This window comes from Tenrec ecaudatus, chromosome 10 (genome assembly GCF_050624435.1).
Source record: "Tenrec ecaudatus isolate mTenEca1 chromosome 10, mTenEca1.hap1, whole genome shotgun sequence".
In the NCBI taxonomy this organism is placed as follows: Eukaryota; Metazoa; Chordata; class Mammalia; order Afrosoricida; family Tenrecidae; genus Tenrec; species Tenrec ecaudatus.
In genome coordinates this window covers 16,956,425-16,983,481 of record NC_134539.1, presented here as the reverse complement: position 1 = coordinate 16,983,481, position 27,057 = coordinate 16,956,425, and the positions used below count along the sequence as shown (strand labels likewise).

General features: G+C 44.3%; 1 protein-coding gene across 14 annotated transcripts in view; it reads left to right on the top strand.

Moving 5' to 3' along the window:
• BNC2 (basonuclin zinc finger protein 2) overlaps positions 1 to 27,057 on the top strand; it is a 460,115-nt gene that overhangs the window by 163,429 nt on the left and 269,629 nt on the right. For 8 of the 14 annotated variants that reach the window (XM_075559954.1, XM_075559946.1, XM_075559945.1 and 5 more), the window contains one exon: positions 16,549 to 16,632. The exons of the other annotated variants lie outside the window; for them this stretch is intronic. In XM_075559954.1, coding sequence (XP_075416069.1) covers positions 16,549 to 16,632 — 84 coding nt within the window. The remainder of the gene's footprint in view (positions 1 to 16,548; positions 16,633 to 27,057) is intronic. 14 annotated transcript variants of the gene reach the window in all.

The window sequence follows — 27,057 nt, the reverse complement described above, 5'->3', positions numbered from 1 at the left end:
ATGCACATTGTCTTGTTCAGTTCTTCCACAAGCAGGCAGGAAGAAGCTCCTTGTTCTTAGTTTACAGGTGAGCAAATAAAGGTTCCAAATCTAGACCACCAAAATTTACCTCAACCTTTTTTCCCTTTTTCCTGCCACGTGCATCAACCAGCCAGTAATTTAATTTGACTAGTAATTTAAAAATGAAGAAAAAGATTAGTTGTAAAACCTTGTGTTTTTTCAAATAAAATTTTCCAAGAAGTCTTCGGTAGAATGGCTACAAATCAGAGCTATTATAGATGAAAAGGGATTGAACTAGGGAATTGAGTCACATAGACCAAGAATACGTGGGCCATCAGATTAAAAACCAAAGCCTAACCACTCGAACAAATAAACAAGCAGACTCTGCCATCAAGTGGAATCTAGATTTCTGAGGCTATAAATCTTTACAGGAGCAGATTAGCCTCATCCTCCTCTTGAGGAGTGGCCTCGGGTTTTGAATCACCAACCTTGTAGTTATCAGTCTACCACTTACATAACAGCACTATCAGGATTCCTTCCCTCACCTGCCCACCCCCATCCCTCAGGAGAAGGCTTAGTAAAACCTCAATTTTCCCAGCTGGGAATGAAAGGTTTTGCTTATCTTAGGAAGTTACCCTGGTGACACAGTGGTCAAGTGCTCCTCTCACTTGGGCTGGAGACAGGTGTGACAGGGGACGCTGACAGCCTTGGAACCCCTGCAGGATACTCCGTTTTGTCTTGTGCCTGCGCTGAGCGGGACTTGACTCCAACGCACTGAGTTTGGATTTTGTTTCGGGATTATTTTATATTTGGCAGTGGTAATATGTGGAATTCAAAGGAAAATCTAATCTGTGTAGTTTACTTATAAATGAGAGAGATAGTATGGGGATCAAGACCTTAGTCTCTATTATTGCGAGGTACAGCTTTTTGCATGGTATTTTTCAGTGTACATACTTTAATTCAGAGAAACAAATTTACTGGCTCAAATCCGCACAACCCGAGCGTGTGTTTATGTTTCTATGAGTCAGTATCTGAAAGTGTGCTGAATGTCAGGGTGTCTGCCATAGATGTCCACATGCACACAGATGCAGATCTATACAGGTAAAGAATCCGGGTAGATTGAACCTTGGCAAAGCACACCATTCTAAATAAGTCTGTGGTGGGAAACAAATGAAATGACACGGTCATTTTGTAATGTCTTTGTGAACAAGTCATTGGTGGTTGCCTCGCCGGCTGCATTTATGGTGGGTTTTCACATAGAAAGAACATTTTTGTTTCATGCTCCTGGTGGGGCAAGAGCAGCTTTTTTGAACCACCTAATCTGCATGTGAATGTACCTCCTTGTGTGACATTGAGGAATCCCAAATCATAAAAACAACCCCAGGGAGTGGATTGCAACTTAGAGGGAGCTCTAGGACAGAGAACTGCTCCTCCAGGTGTCCAAGGTTACAAACGTTTACGGGGAGCAGACAGCCTCATCTTTCTTACTCAGTTGCTAGGGGTTTGAACTGCCAACCTGTGGCTGGCAGCCCAGTGTGTGCACTACTGGTCCATCAGAGCTCTTGTTAGGAGTCCCAAGATACGGTGCAACGGTCTCAACTTCTATCCAAAAGTTAATTGTTCACACCCATCCCAGAGGCTCTGAAGACAGACCTGGAGACCTGCTTCCTGAAAGTCACACCTTTGACCAAACTGTGTGGAGCGTGGTGCCTCTCTGAAATCCTGTGGCCATGATAGGGATCAATTTGATGACAGGGAGTTATTGTGTGACTCTGGAAAACCTGCGTATCCTTTGTGCACCTCAGTTAAGAGTTACATACCGCGGGGCTTAGACACGGTCTCTGGAGGGATGTGTGTGGGTTGATAACGCCAATCTCTTCTTGCCTTTCCTTTTGTAGTTCATCTGCAAGCCTTACACCATCCTTGCTTTGTTTATCAAGTGGGGGGGGGGGGCAGGCACAGAAGTTGTCATATTAGCGTTATGTATATTCTTGGCCTTTTCATTCACTAGTTTGAAAAATACTTCTGACAATCTTGCAGAAGCCTGAAGAAAATGGGGGTGGAGAGAAATTTCTCCTTTCTTACTCTTCAGTGAGAATCAGTCACTGAGCAGCATAATTCTAAAAGCTTATGTGGCTTTTGGGTACTTTATGAACCTTTTTATGGTAACCCAGAATCAAGGCGCTGATTGAATTAATACATTTCCATCAAGGGACTACTCTGTTAGCCTCTCCTCCTCCTCCTCCTACCCCATACGTGCTCCCCCATACTCAGGTTGCCACGTATAATGGAAACTTTACAGATGTGAAAGTTATGGCAAGTCGGCATCCCATGTCCTTAAAATGAAGCTAACACCACCATAGCCACACCCCACACCGCAAACACTCTGGACAGACACATGCTCGCTGGCCTTCCCAGTGTCCTGGTAAACTCTGTGCACTTAAAATGCAAAATCTAATCTTTGCAAGGCTAATTTTCATTTCTAATAGTTTCCAACATCGCTTTTAAAATTTTGCCAATAGGATACCTAGTCATTGTGCAGATCTGAACAATTCAGGAAACTACAAAAAAACAAGTGAACACATTCTAAAAGACAGCCCCCCCTCTCTAATGTGCACATAGAAATGCATGGACAGGCACTAGCCATGTAAAGCTGTATAAACTCGCTATTTCTATGATACATATCTCTCTCTATCTCTATGTATCTACCTCTCTCTCTCTTTATCTCTATCTCTATATCTACACGATTCCTCCCTCCCTTTCATAGAATAACTCAACGAAGGGGTTTGTGAGCGTAAGTAAAAATGTACTGCTGTTAATGTTTCAGTTCATTTGTGCACTGGTTTGTTCAAACAAGACCTGCCATCAGATGATGGTTATGGACAAGGCTTTTCTCATTAGAGCACCTTAAAAATGGTCCAAGCAAAGTAGAGGCTTCTGGGGGAGATCTGCTGGGCCAGTTCATTGCGAGGCAGAGAGGCCAGTCCAGGAGGTTGTGGCGACTGTTTCTTTGGGATTCCCGAGAAACAAAGTCTATTGATAGATTTTTCTTGGTGGACACATGACCGTCAAGAGGGCTTATTATGACGTTTTAAGGAAAATGGAAAACTTGCATTTATGAGAAATAGGCCAGGAAAGTTAGGTGGGATATTGTGTTCCTCACCATGGCAGTGCACTTGTGTGTTCTTCTAGAGGGGCAAGGCTGTCTTACTAGAATGGTGCGGTGCCTTAGCCGGTCTACCCTGTAATTTGGGTCCCCCCAGCCCCCTTTCAGATTTCTTCTTTTCGTTCTCACGAAAACTTAGAAGAACTTTTAATTGGGATATAATTTTAATCTGTCAAGGATGCTCAAACTGCTGCTTGGACATATAAATTGAAAGCTCAGAATTCTTTGGGAAGTGTTAGAATGAAACAGGCTCTCCAAAGTCTTTAAACTCACCTGGTCCATAAATAGTAGCTGTGTTCAGTGGCTCTTATACTTTGTAGCAGTACTTGTTGGCTTAGCCTTGTGTTTTATTTAGCATTTGTAGTTATCGGTTTTTGCTGTTTCTAACTGGGTGATAGGTATATAGTAATGCAAAGAGGCGTCTGTCAGTTTTCACCGCTAAAGGAGAAGACAAGCCCCAGGTGTTAAACGTCCAGCATCGTGCCATCTGAGGGGTGTACGAGTTGAGCCTGGGTTGGGAAGAGTGGGGAAACGTCATAGACGTGTGATGGGAAAAGAGGCCCAGTGGCTGTCAAGGTAACCCTGACTCCTACTGACCAGGTATACCAGGCAGAGCTGTGCTTCTTGGGGTTTCAATGCTTGGTTTACACCACCCTGACTGGCAGACCTTTCGTTTTTAGGGGCCTTTGGGTAGACTCAAGTTCCCCACTCTCCAGTTAGCAATGGAGTGTGTCAGAAGTTGCCACCACATAAGGACTTAATTGAGGAAATGCAGATGCTTTGAAAAGTCAAGTTCAGGGGAAGGATTCCAAAAAGGACAGCCTATGGGGCCTCTGTCCAGTTACGAAAGCCAAGTCAGTTCAACAAGCAAGAGCCAGGGAGTTTGATTAGATTTGGGCAGGTGTCGACTTGTGTTTAAAAGTTAATATTGAACTTGATCTCAGAAGTGTTTTTTCCCTCTTGGAAAAAAATAATTGGGGCAAGGCTTAGGCACATTGCTGAGAGAACTTGTCTGCAGCCATCCACTGACTGCGGATGTTTTGTTTGGAATAAATTCGTGTGTGTGACCTGCAACCCTGGTAACACTACTTTCATTCCTCCTTTTCATGCCTGTCGAATAAATTGCCAGAAACATGGAAGAGAAAGGCTGGGAAGGAAGGTTGGAGCGAGATTTGTCGACGGTCTGGAAGGAGCTTGGAGGGATGCTCTGTGTGGATTGTAAACGTTTTCTAGATGAACCAGTCTGACAGGTCAGCCGTGTATAGCACTAGTTGGTATGGATGTAATGATTAAATTGGGATTACTGCAAAGGTTTGGGGGTACATTAGCTAACAATGATCTGGGTTGGGGGCAAGGTAAGCTGAGGGAATTCAAAGGGAAAAATGGCCAGACTTTCAGGATGTACTTGGGTTGGAGAATAATGAGAGGGCATTTAATCTTGATCTTGGCTTTGAGTGCTTATCAATGAGATGATGGTGATATAAACTATAACAATGTAGAGAGCTGTGGTGAAAAAGGATCAAAGAGTTTGTTTTCTTGTTTAGTTTGAAATGTGAACTGAACACTTAGGCAGAGATTTCTAGTGGACTAAGTGTAGGTCTGAAACCTACTTGAGGGATCAAACTCAACTGCTATTGAGTCAATTCAGACTCATATCAATCTTATATAACAGTATAGAACTTCCCTGTGTTTTTTTTAAGACTGTAACTCTTTATAGGAGTAGAAAGCCTCATCTTTCTCCCAAGTAGTGCCTGGGGGTTAGTAACCCAATGCTTAACCTCTATGCTATCAGGGCTCATATTTAGGGGATTAGGAGTCGGGGTTGGGGAGCACTATTTTCATAGAGGTGATAGATGGGACCCCAGAAAGAGCCCGAAGAACTGAAATGGTACTTTGTGGTATTGTTTCTCATTAGTTAAGTTCACGATCTAAGTACCTATTGGTACCCACTACCATCAAGTTGATTCTGAACCTAGCGACCCTAAAGGACAGAGTACAATAACCCTTGTGGGTTCCTGAGGCTCTAAGTCAGGGGTCCTCAGACTTTTTAAACGGGGTCAGTTCATTGTCCCTATTGTCTACCAAGCTTGTGTTAGTTTCTGGATTAAGCCAGGTGGGCTAGAGAAACAAATCCAGACACATTCGTATCTGTACAAGAGTGAGCTGTATCTCAAGAAGTCGTTATCTATCAAGCAAACATCCCAGCTCTGTCCAGATCAAAGCAATAAGACTCCGTAAGTCCAATACTAGTCCTTAAAAGCCCTCTGCAGTCTCACACAGCCACACACAATGATGCCGAATGCAGGAAGATCACAGGCTGGTGGGTGCAGTGTTTTGTAGATTCAATGGTGTTGGATGCATCTCGAGGGCCCTGGCTGCCATCAGTGTGTCTTGAAGTGGTTTGTCAACAGGAAGGTGAAGCAGAGAGGATGAGGATGGGGGAGGGGAGATTCCCAGGACTTTCCTTATGAGGCCACACCCACAAGTGGGTACCATCAGGCTGTGACCAGATTGGCAGGCTGTCCTCCACATACATCAAGATTATGTAGCTACCAGAGCTTCTAAACCCAGTGTATTTCAGGAGTAGAATATGTTCAGTTGAGAGTGGTGGTGGTGAAACTCCTTATAAGATCCCTAAGGAAAACATAAGACACTCCCTTTTACTTAGCTTGTTAGTACCGAGAACCTCAGAGAAAGGGTGTGCCCTTGGAGGGAAAGTTAATTCTTGACCAGAATGCTGCTGCTGTTCCTGTCCCCTAGATATCGCCTCCATTGGGATCCGTGAACGAGGTGCCCTGCAGAAGCCAACTTGGCAAGCTGCTGTACACTTTCTCACTTTATTCTGGAGTCCTCAGCAGGCTGGGAGGGAGAATTTGTGCCACCACAGTATGACCTCTGTTTGGGGAGAGAGAGCTCTCACTGTATGGATCATGGAATACTATGGGGTACTACCCCCGCCAAAAAAAAGAAATGAATTTTTCCAAAGCTCTATACATTTTTTTAACAAAACAACCTTATCTTCAAAGTACTCTCCATTACACTTAATACATTTGTCAAACCTGCAATTCCATTCAATGAAACGCAGCACCTCCTTCGTTTTTTTCTTCACCTCTTCTGAATTGTCAAATTGCTGTCCTTTCATGTCCCTCTGCATCTGTGGAAACAAAAAGAAGTAGCATAGAGTGAGGTCAGGTGAGTCAGCTGCATGGGGCAAGAGAGGCATGCTGGTTTTTTGCCACCAGCTAGCACCCTGAATGGCTGTGTGAGCAGGTGCCCTGTTGTGGCAGAACCAGTCCCCTGTCTGCCACAAATCAGGCCCCCCTTTTTTATACACTGTTACACTGCCTTTTCAGAACCTCTACACAGAAAGCTTGATTAACAGTCTGTCCTGGTGGAACGAACTCCAAGTGATGCACTATGAGCTGATATTTGCGTCCATTCAGGAAGTGGACAGATGTACCGAATGAGGTTTGTCATCAGTTGACATTTCGCCTTTTTTGAAACGAGGAAACCACTCGGCCACGAGTTTTTCCTATAGCGCTGTCCTTGTAAGCTGCGTTCAACATCACAACAGTTTCTGCAGCATTTTTCCGGAGCAGGAAACAAATTTCACAGCTGCACTCTGTTCTCTTAAATTGGCCATCACAGAAAACAAGGTTTCAGCGAAACTGCTTGGTTGAAAAATATCCACTGTGACCAGAGAGAACCTTCCTAGACCATGCCACTGGGTATACAAAGCTGTTCTTAAAAGGGAGGGGGGGGGGACTACAAAAGCTCCAACTTTTCCCCTTTTATGGGGGGTGTGCCCCTTGTATGCCTTCCTATGTGTCCACGCTCGCAAACGTTACCTGAGTTCAAGCTTTGCCGCAGAGGAAACCAGGTTCGTTCACTGCTGCTCGGCGTGGTGCATGCTGGACCGCAGCGCCTCACGAAGGCTCTCCTGGCTCTCCGCTTTGCAACAGGCAGGCCGCCTCCCTCTAGAGATGCTCTGGGTGGTCCTCCATATAGTAACTACCGAGTCAGAGAGAGGACTGGGCGTCTCCAGCCAGCACTTTGCTTTTAGATCCAGTATTACTGTGTTTGCTGAATTTTATCCAGGTTTAATATAGGTATTTCAATGGTCAACAGGACATGATGAGCCCTTTGGGGAACTTTATGCTCTCACATTTTGGCACGTGTGTCCCTGTTAGGTCACATTTCATTCCTTGAGCTCCTTTATATAGATAGAGTCCCATTTACTCCTCCATTTGGGGAGGAAAAACAAAATCTTTTAAGTTGTCCCATGGAGAATTTCTTCTGGTGAAGTGTGATCAAGTTAAATGCACCCATTTTTTCCCCAAAATGAATTTTCTGCACAAATGCCATCCTCTTCCAAAAATAACAAAATAAGAAATCGGGAACCTCTGATGTGCATTTGTTAGAAGCAACTTCTTTCCCCTCGCTGGAGCTAGTGGATCCCTCTTTATCTTGGATCCTCTGTTGAAAGTCAAGTTGGGAAGCTGGGGGATCAAACCCGCTGACTGAGTTCACAGGACCTTTACTCTCAATGCTAGAGTGAATGGCTCTTTCCCCAAATCGTTACTTTGTAGGGCTTGGCGTCTCAGGAGTTGGTCATACCGCTGCTCTTTCAGTTGCTTGAGCGTTTAGGTTTTTCATCTTTTAGACTGTTTCTGTCTTGGCTTCCTTCTCCTCTGAGGGAGTCCTGGGAGAGACTGGATGGAAGGAGCTGGTGGCCGTGCCTTCCTGCTTCTCTTGGCCTTTTGGTTATAGCTTGTGATCATCTGGTTTGGTCTAGTCTCCTCCCCCTCTGGCTTTCTTAGACCATTGATTTGAAAATTTCTGTCATAGCTGAGCTCTGGTCCTGAGGATATACTTATTTCCAGGTCATGCCAGGAATGTTCCTTAGCTGAGGAATTCAGCCTAAATTACTGACCTAGATTATTATGTGTGTGCGTGTATTTTTACTTGTTTGTGTGTGTGTGTGTGAAATGGATCCCGTTTTTATTTTTCTGCAAATGAATGTGCAGAAAATGCCAGCATCATTTGTTGAAAAGACTGTTTCTTCCTTGTTGTGTAAACTTTGACCGCGTGTCAAAAATTGCCAGCTCATATGTGGAAGGATTTGACCTAGACTGTTGATTCTTCTCATCCAAGTTCCATACCTTCATCCAAGTTTCATCCAAAATGTATATGTCAGGTCACTAACATGAAAGGGATTTCAGAACATTGCCTGTATTTTCATTATGAGGCTCTCAGTTGGTGCAGGAGTAGCAGATAAATAAGGTATGCCAACTTGCTCCTAAATGAAATGTTGGAGATCAGCCCTTTTGAGCCTGCAAAGGACATGGGAATCTTTCTCAGTGCAGCATTCTCGGAGGCTTTATAAAAGTCGATTCACTAATTGAACTTGACCCAGCAGTGCTATTTAGGTATATATTTTTCTTTTCCCCAGTTTCTTTTAATATTCCCTTTGGCACACAAGAGCTGCTTCTCCTGCCTTTACATCCCCTTTCTGAATGATCCAAACTTCTCAGCCCTTGTGGGAGGTTTGTGTTGTGTGGTGCCCTCTTTGTGGGGGCACAGCTGGGAAAGTAAGTTCTATGTGTACTGTGTACCCACCCCAATCTTAGTTATATGCTATACCCCAATCAGCCATAAGAAACAGGATTATTCCCTTTCTATAGACACAGAAAGCAAGGCTGAGAGGTGGTAAGTGTCTAATCAACTTTACAGGATAAGGAAGCTGGTATTGAAACAGGGGCTTAACTCCAAAGCCAGTCTTGCTTGTCTCAGTATCTTGAGACCAGGGAAAAAGTTTGTCTGGACATAAATATACTTGAAACTTCATTCATTTTCAATTGTAAGACCTTGCAGTTGTACTTGCAGCTTGATGTGTCACTTTTCCAAAATACTGAACCAGAAGAGTGACAACACACCAATGGAAAGGAGCCTAGTTCCTTAAACAATGCCTGTCCTTTTGTACCGGTCCAAATAATTTCGTTTTCGTGTCCTCCCATCTTCAAACCCATGGAGAATAAAAACTGTAAGAAGCAGAAAACGCTGCTAAATAGCAGAGGCCTTTTCTCCTGAAACACACTAGCCTGGTAGTTGTGGGGGACTGCATCTTAATTTCAGGTCTGTTCATTCTCAGGCGTGGAGGCAAGTGCAGCGATAGGCCTCAGGTTTCCTGTTTAACAATAAAGAGCATTTGGACAAGCCCTTCTCCCCTCCCTCCCTTTCTTACTTGTCTGATGTGGGAATTAATAAATATTATGTGTCAAGTCCATTGAGCGTCCTGGAAGAGAGATGTGATGTCATTTTAGCATTGTCCATGGTCCATTAGGCTCCTCAGGGTGTCACCAGGGAAGAGAGATTTTTACCTTTTATCCCACCTTTCACAGTATAAACACAAGGTATTGTTGTTGTTGTTGATGGCTGGGAGATCTCCTGTAATTTTACTTGCAGATGCTGCTGCTAATCCCACAACTTAGGACTGGCAGTGCACCCTGGAGAGCCAGCTCCAGACACAGAGGTGGTGAGATGCTCTTGTGAGGACAACTGGGTGCCTAGCTCATCCCCTGCTCACCCTGTCTTCTCTCTGCCCACCTGTTGAGGAGCGGAATCACATACTCACATGACTCCTCCATCCTCTTGCTCTGATGTGGTCAGTCAAGACTCTGCAAAGAAGGGGTGTATGCTCCCCTTGAGCATTGTCCTCTGTCCCACTCGCTCCTTCTCGGATAGACCAGCTCCTGTGTTTATCCTGCGCTTGTTGATTGAACCCCGCCTAACCCAAGGTCTTGTGGAACAAGTGTACTCCTAGCCATTCCTTTTGGAAAGCAGGTAAACACTGGTGTGACTCAGCGATTCCTTTCTGATCAGTAAACAGTCTTTCCTTCAGATGCCTTGGCTTCTTAGTGTGTGGCTCTCAGTTGGCCGGAGGGGGTGGCCACCTGGGTGAGGTGGCTATGTCAGAGGTCTTGGAGGCAATCCAGGGCTGAGAATTTCAGATCTATGTTAATTGCATCCTAGCAAATGGGTGTACTTTTGCATTTGATTCACTTGCCATTTGCTTAGCGCAACCCCCCCCCCCCCAAAAAAAAAATCTGGGCAGCCTTGATATTCGTTTATTTCTCTAGCTCCTCTTTCTTCACTCGGGCTCCTGGCTAGCTGATTGTCAAATCCATCTTCACTTAACGGTCTTCCTGAATTCTTTGTGGGACCTGAGTCATTTTTTCCTCTTGCTGCTTGGCTTTGTGGAGCTACTGCCTGCGCTGGGATCCCTGTCTGTGCTGCCCTTGGACCTGGAATGTGGCCAGGGGTGAGCGTTTTTTGTTGGACCGTTTTGTGGTTCCCTCTCTGTCCTCTCCGCCTCTTTCTTTCTCTTTGGAGCGTCGTTTCCACTCTCATATTTTTCAAGTTCTTCTTGGGTTCAGAGAGCTTTCCCTCAACCCCTGTGCACTGAGAAACAAAAGCCACCAGAACACATGTACTTGAGACCCGTTCTGGGATTGGGGCCAGCTGGGCCTTAAGAGGCTTGAGCTGACATGGATATTTGTTTATTTAGACGCTGCTGTTTATGGTGCTTGTCAAGCAGATGCCTACCTTTCTAATGCTGACGAGTAAAATTAAATTTCACAGGGGCCCAGGGTCTGTGAAGCAGCCATTCCCTGTCCTTGTGAACATAATTCTTTCCCCAAATTCTTACTCCTGTGCCTGTTAGTTGCTGTTTTCCTGTGTCTCCACTCCCTACCCCCCTCCTTGACCCCCCACTTCTTCAAATATGTGGAAGTGCAGCTCCTGTTTACAATTTGGCCAATCTAGCCGGGGCTTTTTCTGTCTTCTTTTCAGAAGTCAGGCCCCTTCAACATTTTGCGTGTGAGCTCAGTAAACACAGAGCGTGTGCGCGTGTGCGCGTGCATGTGTGTGTGTAGGAAGCTTGCCATATTTTCCTCCCCGCACCACAGCAAATGTGTTTTCTGGAAGCCCTTTTGACACTGATGTGAATGCCCACTGGCCCTCCCTTGTGGAATTCTCCTGAGAGGAGAGAGAGAGGCCTTTCTGCTTGTTGTCATATCTTTTGTTTCTGCTGATTATACACAAAGTAAGTTGTAAATAGCTCTCTCGTACCACGATTCCTCTGAGGTTCGCAGGGGAGAGCAGCCGGGCACTCAGCCCTGGCGCACCCTGGGGAGTCTGGAGGGTCCCTTCCAGGGCCTCTTGCTTCCTGTGGCAGCACCAGCAGAGGGAAAGTGGGATGACTGCAAGACAATTACTTTCTCATAATTATGCCTGCTTGGAAGTGGCAGCCCGTTCGCTTAGCATTTATTATTTTTCCAGACGGAACTTTTTATTACGATAAAAGCGAAGCCTAAAAACAAAAGTCCCCCTAGCTTCACGATGGTTGCTCAGGTGACAGCCCATTGCCACCACTTCATGAAGAACACTTGGGAAAATTTTGCCTTTTAGTGAGGCGTCGAAACCGACCTTAGGACAAAGGTGAGTGGGGAGATCGGATTTCCCAACATCAGTTTAAATTGTGTGCTCTAGCGAAAACAGAGATTAAGGACATCATATTTTATTTTCTTATTCATAGGCAAGTAGTAATAAGGAAGCAGAGCATTTGTGTGTACAACTTACACCCCATCAGTCCGCTTTTGACCAGCCTTTCGCAAGCTTGCTAACTAATGACCAGGACTTCTAAATCAAAAGGCAGGATGAGGTGCATTGAATGACAACTAATTCGTTTATGAACTTATTTATCCATTGTTTTTTCCTGGCACATTTTGATGAACGAGAGTAGAGGCTATATAGCATGCCTTTCTCTTGAACGTCTTTTTCCTTGATAATTGACTGTACTTTGAGGCCTTAGATAAGACGTTAAAGAAGGGTAAGTGGTATTGTTAGTATCCAACCTTATCACTGCTGTATAATTTTGGTTTGAAAACCTGAATGTCCACCTAGAAATAGAGCAGTTATAGCAAGCACTGGGTCTCCAAATCACTACACCCCAGAATACACCCCACCCAATGTTCCAGTTGTTTAGCTTTTTTTTCTTCATCTTTTTAGTTTATAAACTATTAAAGATTAATTCCAGGAAAGAGCTTATCAAGAGATAAAGGGATGTCAAAATGTGTATACATTCTGTGAAATATTACTCTAGACATAAAGAGAAATGGAGTCTGATACATGCTACATAGCATGTATGAATCTAGGAAAACATGCTGAATGAAATGAGTCAGTCACAACAAGGTCAGGCTTATATGGTCCTCTTGAGCAAATGTAGAGAGCTGTGTTTAGTGAATAGTGGTTCCTGTTGGGGAGCAGGCTCCCTGGTGGCTCTGTGGGACTGCCAACTGCAAGATCAGCAACTCAAGCTGTCTGCGGTCCCGCCGGAGGAAGAGGCGATCTGTTCTAAGGTTTGCAGTCTCAGAATCCCTGTATAAAGCTGATAGGAGTTCAAGTTGATCCAATGGTGGTTTGTTTGTTTTTGTTTCACTGCTACAGGGTAATTGTGAGTCAGAATTGTCTTGATGCTAGGGCGTGAGTATGGGGTGGACAGTTGTATTGGGGTATCATTGCTTAGGGGACTGCTGAATTTCTGTTAATGGTGATAGGATAGGATAGTGACAAGCCACATGATGAGTGGCAGAGAATCAATGTCACAGAATTAGGTATGCAAAAATGTTAAATTGGTGATAGTTTTGTTTCATATATTTGGACAACAATTTTTTAAAACACCAAAAAGTACTCAACTCTGTGACCTTCTTCATAAATGTGCGACACCCCCTCCTCCCGAATCATATTGAGAGCTGAGTAAGTGCCAGAAATTATGGGAGATAGGGAAGATGACTGTAATCCTAATTTTTATCACACGCTTTTAAGGGAATAGATGGGGTGTGTGTATGATAATTCAACATGAAATGTGATCCTTTTCAGACCATGGTGATGTAAATAAGAAATTGGTTTTGATATATCTAGAGAGAATTTTAAATAACATACTTTGGGATTTATTTCAGAGGTAGGAAACAGTACTTTTATGTGAAGTAAAGTTAAGTTGTTTGTGGTTGGATTGGAAACTAACTCTAAAAACTTAGCTTCAATTTGTATTTCATTATCCTGAGATGAGTAAGCGTGTATTTTACACCAATTTAAAGGTGCTCAATTTTCCTATGATTGGTTTTTAACAAAATCTGAAATCTTTGTTTTGTTGAAATTGGTCTTATTCCTTCACCCAAAGACTGGGTTGTAATGGAGTCTGGGCTTGTGCATTTTAATCTTGGTTCTGCTACCAGCTGCTTGTGTAATTTTGAATAAATCACTTAATTTCCGTAAACCATAGTTAACTCTTCTATAAAATTATGGACATCCACATTCCTGGATCTTTACGGGTTGTACCCCCCAAGCTCTGAGGTTCTAGGGTTCTAAATTTGAAAGTGCTACTCACGTCCATGTAATCTCTTTTTCTTTTTTTGTAATTAGAATTGTTGAAACTTATGGTGGACTAGCACAGTTTCCTTGTAATTCATTCACAAGACCTTTTTGTTTTCTTTCAGGAACTGTGTGAGTGTGTCTGAAGTTGTAATTGAGTATAATTGTGGTTAGACTTTCGCCTTCCCTCAGGAGCGTGTTTATAAATCGCATTCTATGACAGTGAGGGCAAAATGGAACCAGAAACTCAGTGACACTGTCTAAAAACAGTACAGGAAATGAGCACTGGTTATATGTACATGAAACACAGCCTTGCAGTGCACGTAATTTGTAATGTGTGTGTGTGTACACACACACATACACACACACACATACTTGCTGAGGGGTTCAGCTTTCATTAGTGATGTAGTCACGTGTATTACGGTTTTATAGAAAGGTGTAGCAATGGCATATTGTTTTTGATATGGATGGACTGTTCTAAAATTAAGTTTTAAAAATTCCTTCTCGTACCCCTTTAGGGAAAAATTGTTGCAGAATTTATTGTCTCGACTTTCATTGCCCCATTTCTGCCCTAGGAAACCAACAAATACCTCTAGAATGAATGCCACTAGACACAATTATTACTTGCTTGTAATTAATTTCTTGTAATATGTTTTCATCTTTCTCATTTCTTCTGTTTGAATCTTGGCTTTGCAACTTAACAAAGTTTTTTTTTTGGTGTGTGCAAATAGGCACCTACACCAATAACTTGTATGGTAATGTGCTTCTGGAAGAAAGTCATGTGTAAGTAGGCCATTGTATCAGAAGTGTGAGCACGCATAACCCATATAACATGCATGCTTTATTGTGAAAATGTGGTGTGTTATACTTGATTCTGTAGTTGCCTACTGTAGGCCTTAGCTTTTTCATATGCAACATGGAGATGTTGATGTCTTGAATGATAAAGGAAAAATGAGAGAATCTGCATACAAAACACTTACACGGTGACAGAAACATGGTGAGGGGTCAGTAACTGTGACCTCCCTTTTCCTCCCAGCATGGACTGCACTGGTGAGAATCCATTGATTTGAAAAGGCAGAGGCTGTTCTGATCATTGCACCTTATGGAATTAGCCAGAAAGAATAGGAACCTGGCATGTTGAATCTGAAAATGGTTGACAACTTTAGGTGTCTAATTGGATGCCATATTTTAAGTAGTTGAGCTTGCAGAGTGAAATCTATTGCAAGTTATTGTTAAGTGTAGAGAAGGGATCTGATTTGTGGCTTAAACGGAAGAAGGCAACGCCTTGTTAGGCATCAAGCAGCATGCTGGCTAAGAACTCTCCTGAATGAAGAGACCTGATTAGTCCAGAAGGCTCACACTGGAGTGAAATGCCAGCAGAACAAAGAGCCCCAGGGGAGACTGGGAGGGAGTTGAGTGGATGGTGCATGCGGTAGATGTAGGATTTCTACGAACATCATATGCTTGGAAGTGATTGTGGTGTGATGAGAGGAATTAAATTTAAATGTTGTATTATTTAAGTGCTTTCGATTCATCTTGAAAATCTACAATGAATTAAACTAGTGACTAAAGATAGTATTTAAGGATGATATGAATTAAAATAGATAATTGGTTTGGAGAGAGTTTCATATTTGCTTTTGATGAAGAATTCTAGAAAGAAACGTCACTGAGTTATAGTGTTCTGTTGGTATTATTTTTATTAGGAGAGACTCAAACACCATAGAACAGTGGACATATAACTTAGTGAAGGTAAGGGCTGGGTATGCTGAGGAGCCCTGTGGGTAAGCATTGGACAGATGACCGCAAGGTCATTGGTTTGAAGTCAACAGCTGCTCTCCACGGGAGAAAGATGAGGCTGTTTGCCCCCATAAAGACCCCATAAAGATTTGCAGCCTCAGAAGTCCGGTGTTGGGTCACGATGAGTCAGAATCGACTAGCTGGCAGTGGGGCCTGGGATGCTATGGCGACCACTGGTGGCTCAGTGGTTAAAGCACCCGGCTGCGAGCCTAAAGGCAGGCATTTTGAACTCGCAAGTTGCTTCCTCTGTGGGAGAAAGGTGAACGGTGAGTTGGAATCTGTTGCATAGCAGTGGCTTGGTTTGTTCTTTGGTCCACTGCTGTCCTCCATCAGGGACAGGGACAGGGACAGTGCATTGGGATCCAAAAGTGGGAAAGAACTTCTGGCGTCCAGGGGGCAACAGTAACCTTTCTCAGAGAAGAAAACAAAAGGGCAGAGGGAACATGCCTGTCAAGAATGTGAAGCAGAGATTCCAGGTTTCTTTTGCTCTCCCCTCCTTTTGCCCTCCCTTGTTTTCTTCCTTTTTATCTGCCTCCCTCCTCCTCCTGGCCACCCGTATATTATTAAATGTGTGATTTGTGGTGGATGGTGTGGAGGTAAAGCAACACAAAATTTATGCAGTAGTCCTTTCCTCCTTGGCATGTAGTTAATAAATATGGGGTCACTGGGGATCCTTGTAGGAAGTCTTGCCTTTGATGCAGGAGATCTGGCCCAGGTACCACTTATTAGTCAGTAGTGACCTGGGAAATGCTGTGATGGGTCGCCTCTTCCACCAGAGCTTCCAGATTAGGAAGAAAGGACTGCAGTCACTTTTGGGGGGGATTCGGGTGGGGTGTGTGGGTGGGATCTACCTCAGAAACTCTGTCAATCATACAAATAACTGACTGTGGGGGGATGGTACAGGACTGGGCAGCATTACATGTTCATCTATGTGTGGGGTCTTCATTAGGTGGGGGTGGAGTTTGACTCCTTCACATTCAACAACAAGAGGTTAATAAATGTGATTGATGATCTTCCCAGCGTAGTTGACATCGTAAGCATTAAAGCATGAGTCAGGCCACCGCTCGGGTGTCACTGCTTCGGCCAGGGTGGCTTGTGACTGCAGTTCTCAGCAGCCCCCATACCCACCATCTAACGTGACCATGTTCCCCCAGGTCCCAGTGGCATGTGCTGGCAGAGTGCTGGGGGCAGAGTTTTGCCCAAACCTGGAGGAGCCAGAGCAGAGGCTGGACGTCCAGGTTGGAGTCTTACTGTTTTATAAGGTGGGGGTGGTGTGATAGTGACCTTGGGCCCCGAAGGCCTTGGTTTTCTTCTCCATCAGAATGTGTAACAGAGGGATTGATGTGTAGTGTTTTGTGTCATGAAATGCCCATTGCACCAGGATGGGCGGCCCGTTGCTTATAGAACGAGGTGTTGCAAGGATGAGTGCCTCTGTTGACCAAAGTGGGTGTGAAGCATCTCACACAACCCCACGCATTCCTGGGAGGTGCGTCCTGGTAAGCAGTCGACAACTAACAGTGGGTGTGACTTTTCAAATCCATCCAGAGGTGCCTCCCTAGCAAGAGCTGTGTCTGAAAACCCTGTGGAGCAGTTTTCCTCTGCAGCCCACGAGGGAGGGCGCCATGCGGTGAACATGTCAGGGCCCAGCGCTTCTGCTCATCAGTGGGCCCTTGGCTTTCGAATGATTTATGGAGCGTTTCCTCGAGAGGGAGAATACGAGGGTTAGCCAGTAGGATGCATGTGCAACACGGAGCACAGGACCTGGCACCCGGCAGACAGTAATCATCTCATGTTCAAAGTGCTGTGCTTCCCGCGGACACTTGCTGCGGGCACTGTGGTCTCCCACCCCAGAAGGACAGCAGCAGTCAGCGGGGCACATTAACGGAAAAGTAGGATAAATGTCTTCTCTCTTCCTAGCCTGGGAGATGTGTAAAGTAATATAGTAGAAGCTTGGTTAACTAAATACACGTTGCAGTTCATGGCTTGCAGTGGAATTCTTTTTTGATGAAGAATACAGTCTGGCACCGTGGCCAAAGGCTGGTCCCCACTTCCATGTGTCTTGTCATGTGTCTTGTCATGTGTATGCCAATGGCGCCACAACAATGGCTGGAGTTAAAAACACAGATGGCATCCCCTGAGCATGAGCCAACCTCATGCTTTTTAATTGAATTTTAATTTAGTTTTTAAAAAGAAACTCCATTGGACATCCTTTCCTGAATTTTCATGGGATGAGCCCTGTGTGTTTCACTGATTTAGACACCCCACATGAGAAAAGGGAGCCTTGTTTTAAAAATGAGCTTCTTCACCATGGGTGGGAAGTGGTGCCGGGAGGAGCTTTCTGCTTTGATGGCACTCCAAGGGAAGGCCATCTCTTGCACACCTGCTCTTGGCCTGCGGAAGGCCACCTGGGCTCCGCTGGGCCACAAGCTGGTGCCGTCTGGGTGGTGCATGGCTGTGCTACAACAGAAGAGCAGGTGTGACACATATGAGACCGGCTCATGCATTTCCCAGGCTTCGAGAGCTAACAGCTTGTGTGTGACATGTGAATGCCGAGTGATGGAAGACCACGGGTGGAGAGTAGTGTGATCCTTGACCTCTTTGGGTGGGGCGAGTGATAGTGATGTTCTTCAGATATATCACCTGGCCTGGTCTGTCACGGGTGGTTGTGTTAGATGATGTGTTTTTGAACCTAGAGTTAGGTTGCAAGGAGAGATGAGTTCTGCAGGCCTGAGGGTGTCATAAAACTGAGAAAGATCTATGGAGCACATCACTCTGATAGAACAAGGGAGACACACACACACACACACACACACAACATTGACCTAATTTGAGTGAAATTCTGGTTGGAAGGTAGTGAAGTAGATATTATGGAGCTGACAGCGAAGCCTGGCTCTTGCAATGAAGATCGAGTTCTTGGGCAAGGTTCTGGCTCTCGTTCTCAGAGACCATCGCTCTGTATTGGCATTTTGGTGGACTGTTGGGGAAGGTTCAATCTGGTGAAAGCTGGCTGGCTGTTGTGAATTTGGGCGGGTTCACAGAGACTCTTGAATCATTCCTTCTTCTCTTCCTCTTTTATACTTCTTAAATCTGGTTTTAATGAATTTGGAAATGTATGGTAAACATCCCTGTTATTTGAAATCCAACATATAAAATGTTCTTTATCAACTAACAACTTTAGAGATGGACTTTCAGGTTGGATTCCCTTCTTTCTTGCCATGGCATATGTCTTGGTTCCACCCCTAGGAAATGAGCTGGTTCTTATTTTTAAGTCCACTCTGCACCCTAGAACTCCCTACACGGACTGCCAAGCCTGTGCTTTGCTTGGAGCTGAGGTCTCCCAAGAGCAGGCAGCATAATTCCTGGAGGATTTGCTGTTTGGCCTCTCGGATCTGAGAATTGCCTCTTGTACTCTGTGGCTCAGGAGCCCTCCCCACCCCCGCCCCTGCTTACAAGGCTGCCCCTTGAGGCACATTGCTGCAATGTCTGGTGTACTCTTAGAGTTTTGTGAGCATGAGTTCACATGACTGCTGGAGGTCTTGCCCGCTCTTATCTCCTTTTAACGATTCACCTTTTATCCCTGAAAATTTACAACTTCTTAGCAACTTTATCCTTTCAAAATCCACATTCCCTGACATTCTCCCATGAGAACATCTGGCCATCCTTGAACTGCTCGTGCACTGACTTCTGCAAAGGCAGGCGTCAATGTTCGATTGAGAGAAATGGTTGGACATCAATGCTCTGGTTCACCTTCTCACGTTCTATTCCTTAATGGATTTTGTGAAGTAGATGCAACGCTGTGCTTTAGTGTGGGTGGGTTAGTACCTTGTTGTCATTGTCGTTGGGTGTCTTAGCGGGATTCAACTCTTGGGGACTATGTCACTAAGCAGGACTGCCCCACGAGGTTTCCTGGGCTGACCTCTGTCTCTATGGGTGAGCAGATTGCATTGCAGGTCTTTCTACTGTAGAGTCTTGAGGTGGGTTCATACTACCAAGCTTTCCCTGAGCTAGCCAAACCCAGTGTTCTGCCACCGAGTTGATTCGGACTCATGGCAACGCTATCAGACAAGAGTAGAACTGCCCTTGTGCATTGGGTTGAGGCTGTACGTCTTTACAGTAGTAGAAAGACTCCTCTTTCTCTTTTCTGAAAAGCCAAGGACTCCTTAACTGCTATGTTACTGTTAGGCACCGTCTACTTAGTTTCAACTCATAGTGACCCAATGTATGGTAGCAAGAAATTCTGCCCAGTCTGGCTCCATCCTCACAATTTTTATGTTTGAGCCCATTTTATAGTTACCCGAGAGAAACGTGTGGCCTGTGCAATCATTTTGTAAGAAATGATTATTTTCATTCAAACCCCCTCCAGCTACTTTCAACTTACTTCAAGCACTCAAAAGTAAGTTACTTAATCCGGCCTGGCTTCATCCTGTAGGTAATTGTTTCAGTTAGCCCAGCAAGAGTTCGCTTTTTGCTTGGGAATTGCAAATGTGGGGTCTGACTTGGTATGTCTCACCACCGAAGTGCTTAGAAAATTACAGTAAATAAAGAACCAATATTTCAGTACCAGATTAGACGCCATTTACTGTGATGTTTCATAAACCACAGACTTCTGTCTTCTGTGAATGTGTTAAGGATCACTTTTTTTTCCTTTTCTTCAGACATACTGGGGTGCAAGTGTAAATTTCCATAAAATTTAAATGAGGTGCTTCCTATAATTAATGAACAATTGTGGCTGCTCTCTGGTCTGCATTGTAATTAACCGTGATCAGGCTTGTTTAGTGATGACACTGTTTCTGTAATAATTTGACAAGCTACTGTGAATTTGCCAGGTTATTAAACAACCTGCAGCATTCGCTTACAGGCACACAGGGATGCGCGTTGCGTCTGCTGCTCGTTAAATGCAGCAGAAGGGGGAACCCATTGAAGGGTATCTATCACTGTGAACAGATCGGGATTTTTTTGTGATTTGGAAGGCGTTTAATTAATTTTGTAGGGGGTATCTCAAAACTTTTATTCTATGATAAATCTGGTGCAAGGGAGCAGACCATTTGGGTGAACTCACATTGGTACCAGCAAACCCCTTTATTGTTACCACCATACATTAAACAGAATCTGAAGTTCGCCGTCTCCCACCTAGAAGCACAATGGTTTTTAATGGTTTCCTTTCAAAATCCATTCACAATTTCCCTCCATTATCAGTTCATCCTCCCTAAAAAATCAACCAACCAACTAGCCAGCCAGCCAACCCGTAGATGACCTTGTGGCCCACAGGAATGCAGAACAGGTAGAATGATCTAAGAGGACCCTTAGTCTTACATCTACGGTCACTCCTGTGGCCTCCCCCAATGCGCACCCTCCCCCCCTTTCAGGTTAAGTACTATTCAAAACTTTCCTGTCTAGTTACTGTGGTGTCTTTCATTCAGATTCTGTTTATTGACTAAACCACAAGGATTCCTGCCCAAAGTACCAGGCGGGTTATGCTTGACTGATTTTGATTTTGTAACATCAACCATGGGGTTTATTTGGAAAATGTACATACACTGCAGCGTTAGCAAGTCAAGTGACTGCGTGTTGTTGACCATCGAGCAGAGTGTGTCTGAAGATCATTAAATGTAGCTGGGCAAGGGGTGGGGAGGGTGGAGAATAAGCGTAGTAGGCACTGTCCTGCTGCAGAGTGTGTGTGTGTGTGTGTGTGCGTGTGTGTGTGTATGTGTGTGTGTGCGTGTGTGTGACACATGGTTTTTGTCTTTTCATCTTCTCCAAGAGCCAGAAAGTTTCCTGCCGTTCTCTTTCCAGCGATTGACAAATGATTGCCAGATGTGAGATCTTTGCAGTGCTCTTTCCCGGAGCAAACCTGCAGCGATGGGATATTTGATTCCCCCTTGCCCATTTCATCTCCTTTCCACATCTGCCAGGGACACACAAGCAATACATCCCTACATGAGAGTTTAAAGTTTACTCAGCTCCTTTTCCCCCTCCAATAAAGTGTTTGGAGACAACACAATGAGGTCCATATGACTCCCTCCCAACCTCACTGTCTGAAATTAGTTGTTTATTTTACTTATCTACCTCTCAGTAATTGCACGATTTCATGTTAGTTTTGGTGCATGGAAAAACTGACACAACTCAGGGTGTGCTATTGTTGCCTGCTTGCTGCAAAGTAGGCTGCCATTCCCAGCTTCCCTGAGATGGTCCCAGTGCTGCTGATTTTTTTTTTTAAACCAAGACTGGAGATTTCATAGGATTTTATGCTAAAGTGATTTTTAACAAACAACTGTCAAAATATTCATTGTGGCCTGCCTGTAACAATTCTGTCCTCATTTAAGATGAACAGAGCTCTCTGTGGGGGTGGGTAGGGAGTAGGGGTGGAGGTTGCATACAACTCCCTTGGCTTGACTAACTTACAATGAGTTTTGTGTCCCTTGTCAAAGACAACACAGACGAGCCCTGGGTTTTAGTCCCACGCAGTTTGTAAAGAGAAAGGATGCTGAGTTTTGGAGGCATCTGAAAGTAGCCTGTGGAGACCACACTCATCGCCAGCAATGTGCACAGAAGCTGTTTGCATCTGTTTGGAATCTCTATTGATATTGATTTTTTCCTCTTCTCATCTCAGCTTAAAAATATTTTCTGAAATGCCCTTATAGCTCGTGTACATACTATAGGGTGGGCTGACACAGGTGGCCTTTCTGTTTTCCCCTTACACTTTTTGGCAAACCCAGAGGCCTCTTATTCCCTGAATAAGATCAGCATTAAAAAAAAAGATTAAAAAAATAATCCATAAAATGTCTGCCACATGTTTTCTAGTGGATGAAAATGTTTTTCAAATTAGAGCTGTAGTATTGGAGTCTCGTTGCGAAAATGCAAGTGCTTGTAATTTCTGGCACCCTCCGAGCTACCTATGAATTCCGTCTGAAAGTCAAAGGATGGATAGCATCCTGATGTTTAAGTTCTGTGTTTAGCAGAAGTATCTTTCAGTCTGCCATTGCTGAGTCAAGATAGGAAGTCTCCCGTGCCCTCCCCAATGTGTTCTTTAAAACGGCAGCCACAGGGAAAACCCAGGATGCACACAAATGGACAGCCACAGCCCCGTAGGGAGTGAATGCAAACACACCCAAGACCAAAGGGTACGGTTGATTACCATGAGTTGCCAAAAACAGTGTGTGTTTCTGGGGGAAGTGCTTACTGAGTGGGTGGAAGAGAAGCACAGGTAAACAAGTAGACAGAGATGTCACGCTGCCCATGAAGGGGGTGGTCCTGCACACCGTGCGGGTGGTGGTAAGAGGAAACATCAATCCCCAGTGAAGACGACCCAGACGAAAGAGAGGCGGTCCGTGGAACCGTTTCTTGTTAGTGTTGCGCTCTGACAGTCTCTGAGGAGTGATGCCATGCTGGGCACGTTGGCCGATGCCAATGGTTGGGAGGTTGGAGGCGAAGAGCTCTTTCATAAAATAACAGGGTTCGGAACTCCTGTGGCAAGAGCCAAGTTCCTCCGAGCTGAGATCACTTCACACAGTGTGCACTGGCTAACGCGTTTGCTGGGTTCTCCTGCCTCCCTGCCTCCCCTCACCGCGGCTACTCTGGGAGGCAGAGAGGTGCCAAGCAGTGGAGGTGTCATCAGGCCCGCGCACCTAGGGAACGTCCTTCAGAGGACGACTTGTCACCAGCCGTCAAAGAAGAGAGTGGCTTTGTGGTCTCTGAACATCTGGCGGCACGGCACAGGAAGCTGAGGGGGTGTCATTAATTGTGATGAAATAATTTAAACCATCAGGAATAAATGAGGCTGTTAAGCTAAGTTCAGATTCCATTTGCCAGGCACATGTGTCTAGCAGCCTGTGTGCCGTGTTTTAGAAAACAAGTAAATAGAGAAATAAGTGGAAGTATAGTCAGATAACTGGGAATGAAACACGTTGCTGTGTGGGGATGCCCATGGGTTGAACCACATCACAAGTGTTTCGATTTGTAGGATCGGTGTATAGAAGATGGTATACTCTTTAATATACTTGTGCATAAAAGACTTCTCAGTCCTATTAAGAGGATGGTATGGGCTGGTGGCTTCTCTGGCGTGTTGGGGCCCAGGGAAGGTTGGTGGGTGGGTGGGTGGGTGGGTGGGAAGAAGCCAATCCCCAGGTAAGGGCTTGCTTCTTCAGTCTGGCATGCTGGTGGGATGGACGCTGCAGCTGCCCTTTCCTGGGCTCTGGCTGGAGCACAGTTGGAGATGCCAGGGCTGAACTGACAAGCCTGCCGGCTGGAGGGTTACTTTCTCGCTGGTGACCTGCCACGGGCCACCCTTGGAATGCTCTTTGCCTTCCTGAACACATGTGCCCGGTTTTCTTCGGCTTGTGGACATCTAGTTTTGGCGAGAGGAGATCACTAGTGCGCATGGTTCCCGCTAAGACACCCAAGTCACGCACACGGGCGTGGAAAACCGAGTCTGCACCGGGAGTGAAGGTGCAGCCCCAGTGGGATTTTTCAGGCACGGTGGGAAGACCCAGCCCTCCCTTTCCGTACAAAAGACGGATCGGCAGGTTTTGCAATGTTAGAGAGCTCAGAGGCTCTGCACTTCACCGAACAGTAGTGTGTCAGTCCTGAAGCACATTTCTGCCTGTGCTCAGAAGCAAAGTTTGCGGACTTAGGTGTTTGTTTAAAAATAAGCATGAGGATTTTAAACGTAAAACGAGAGTATTTAGGTCTAGGACATGTTGTTATTGTTACTTAACTATTGGAGAAAATGGATTCTTTTATCAGAAAACAGGCTTGCCAGCCAGTCCTCAGGGCTCAGGCCAGCCCTGGAGGTGAATTTTCTTACCTCTCTTTACCCCACCATGCTTTCTTTGCAGCTTGACGCCCCCAACCCTAGGATTGCCTTTCTTTGGTCCATTTTCTCTCTCTCTTCTTGCGGTACCTGCTTTTAGTTTTCATGATTTATAGTGTACTCTCATTCTCCAGCTTCCTCAGCTAGTTACGAGATAGAAATGAACCATGTTTCTCTCCTCACTTCTAGTCTTTTAGTTTCCGTGTGATTGAAAAGTTAATGTCCAGGATCACTTAGATGGCAAAATTTAATTAAGCATGCATTTACATACATTCACATAATTTTTTGGGGGGGGGGATGGGTGGGAAACCAGGAAAAGAAAGTTGAATGAAGAAGCTCACCAAGTTCTCCCCTTTCTCTGGACTCCTGAGTAACACTGTTGATGGTGGAACTCAGCTGGAAATGCGTGTGTCACACAGAGCCCCGCCTGTCGCAATTCCATTCAGGAGGGAAGGCAGAGTGATGGAAGTACCTTAGTTTGTTAACCTGAGTCTTGCTGGCATGGGCATCTTCCAGAATAACCAGTTGTCAAGCTGTTGCTATTCTTTGAAGTTCTCTTTAATTGGTGCAACAGAATAATGCAGGTTCTTAGAACCTGTAACTCGTGGCATTTTTGTATGGATTGAACAAGATAGTACATTTGTGTGAGCCAGTGCCTAGCACACAGCAAATCATTATTGAATGCGGTTTTGTTAATGTTATAGTGAATTTTTATTAATTTCTGATGACTGGAAATAGCTTTTCAAATGCAGATAAGTGTTAACTTTTTCCTCAGAATTTCGCTTATCAAGATACTATTCTTTGCAAAGCAGCTTATAGTTTTGTTCTTCCTAAGAATAAACAGTCCAAGGTGAACCTAAAAAAAATTAGAAAGATAATGGTGTTTTGTTTTCTTTCCTTGAGAGAAGTCACTGTATTCTATAGTGCTCTTGTTTCTCAAAATAAACAGTAAAATTATGGGACATTCAGCAGTTCCTTCATTTTCTATTTGAAATGTTATTAGCACAGGATACAAAACAGTCTTTTGAACTTTAGTTTTGCGTTTTGCCTTTACTTGTTTTGTTGGCGTGTGAACTGGGTGCCCCAACACATACTCAGGCCCCTCGTTGCTCATGTATTTAACTAATATTCTTGTTCTCCTAAGGGGCATAAAATTAATGAATTCCTGTATCTTGTGTACCATACGTTTCATATATATATATATATATATATATATATATATATATAGAGAGAGAGAGAGAGAGAGAGAGAGAGAGAGAGAGAGAGAGAGAGAGAATCAAAGTGGGTTGAGAGAATTTAACAACATTCCTTATTTGCGATCTTAATCCCACTATTTCTGTGAGAAAATGTTTAGATTTTAGACAACCAAGGTAACGCATGGTAGCCTTGGTGAGTACTGGAAATGCCTGAAGGAGAAGTATTGAGTAAGATACTTCACAACCATAGCACTTTCATAGAAGAAGGAAGAAGAGTGAGGAAAATGGAACATATTTTAATTCCTGGATTGAATGGGAAAAAATGAGGTGTTTGGGTGTGTGCATGGATTTTGTATGGATATATGTGGCTTCTCGTTATATCTATATATATCCTTATTTTACTGACTTAGAGCTGCCCATCAATGTAAATATTTTCTGAGAAATAATCTTAATGAATAAGATTGGGAACATACAGTCTTTAGCTTTTGCCCAAGGGAAAGACAAAAACAACAGCAACCTTTTCTTCAGATAGATGATGGAAACCAGTTTGTATGTGATACCCTTTCGGACTCACAGTTTCTCCCCCCCCCACACCCCGCATGTGGTTCCATCCTGTAATTCCAGTACATTGTGAAGTTATGGAACCTGGTATCTTCGTTTCACAGATTTGGAAACCGATGCCCTGAAGTTTTAAGTGGCTTACCCAAAATTACATAGCGGGTAAAATCTTTAATTCTTAATGTGTTTGAACTTTTAAAATACTTTGTGCTGCTCATAATTCTCTTAGAGTTCAGGGTCTATCTTCTGTAGCAGTGTGCTGCATTTTTCCCTTGTCTCTGAAAATCATCAGACTTGGTGCCTCTTGTTTGAACTCGTGAGTTGATAGTGATAGAAAAGGTAAGGAAGCCCATGGAAACAGCGGACCCTTCTGCTGCCTAGGAGAAGCACATGGCTTTCTACCCACCGCCCGACTCATGTCAGTGTGTGCAGCGCAAAAGCGAACTCTTGAACATTAGGAAGAGAAATAGGCCCATTTAAATAATCTCTGTTTCCCAAGAAAAAATGCCCTCATCCACATGTGAAGAACTGGAATGGCCCCTACAACATGAAAGTGTTCCTCTTTCTTGTTTCGTAAGTTGAGTTTCAGGGAGCATAGAAACAGACCGGGTCCCCTTGGAATCATTGTTATTATAAAAACCATCCTGAAGTGTTTTTTGGGGGGAGGAGCAGGTGGTGTCATTGCTGTTTGCCTCCTATAAAAAATACACTGAAAGGATAGGGTCTCAGCCCTCGTAAGAGTCTATAATCTAAAACAGAAAAACGTAGATACCATCTGTTACCGTCTTAGGGTCCAAAAGTAAACGTTCATGAAATACACAAATAAAAGTTGTATATTAAAGACAAGTAAAACCCCTTTTTGCTGGGCTGACGAAGTAAATAGACATCCTCATTCCCATACTGAGCCCATCCGAGGATATTGTAAAATGGCTAAGCCAGAAAGAGCCCCAAACCAGGCTGCTTGTTTCTTTCTTTTCCCTTTTTTTGAAAGAGTCCTGGAATTCCTGTGATGTCACGATAGCTTATTGTAAGTAGGTCTGGGTTCAGAGATGAATGTGGTTTGTATCTTTCTGGTTCAGAAATTAGGAAGAATTAAATTT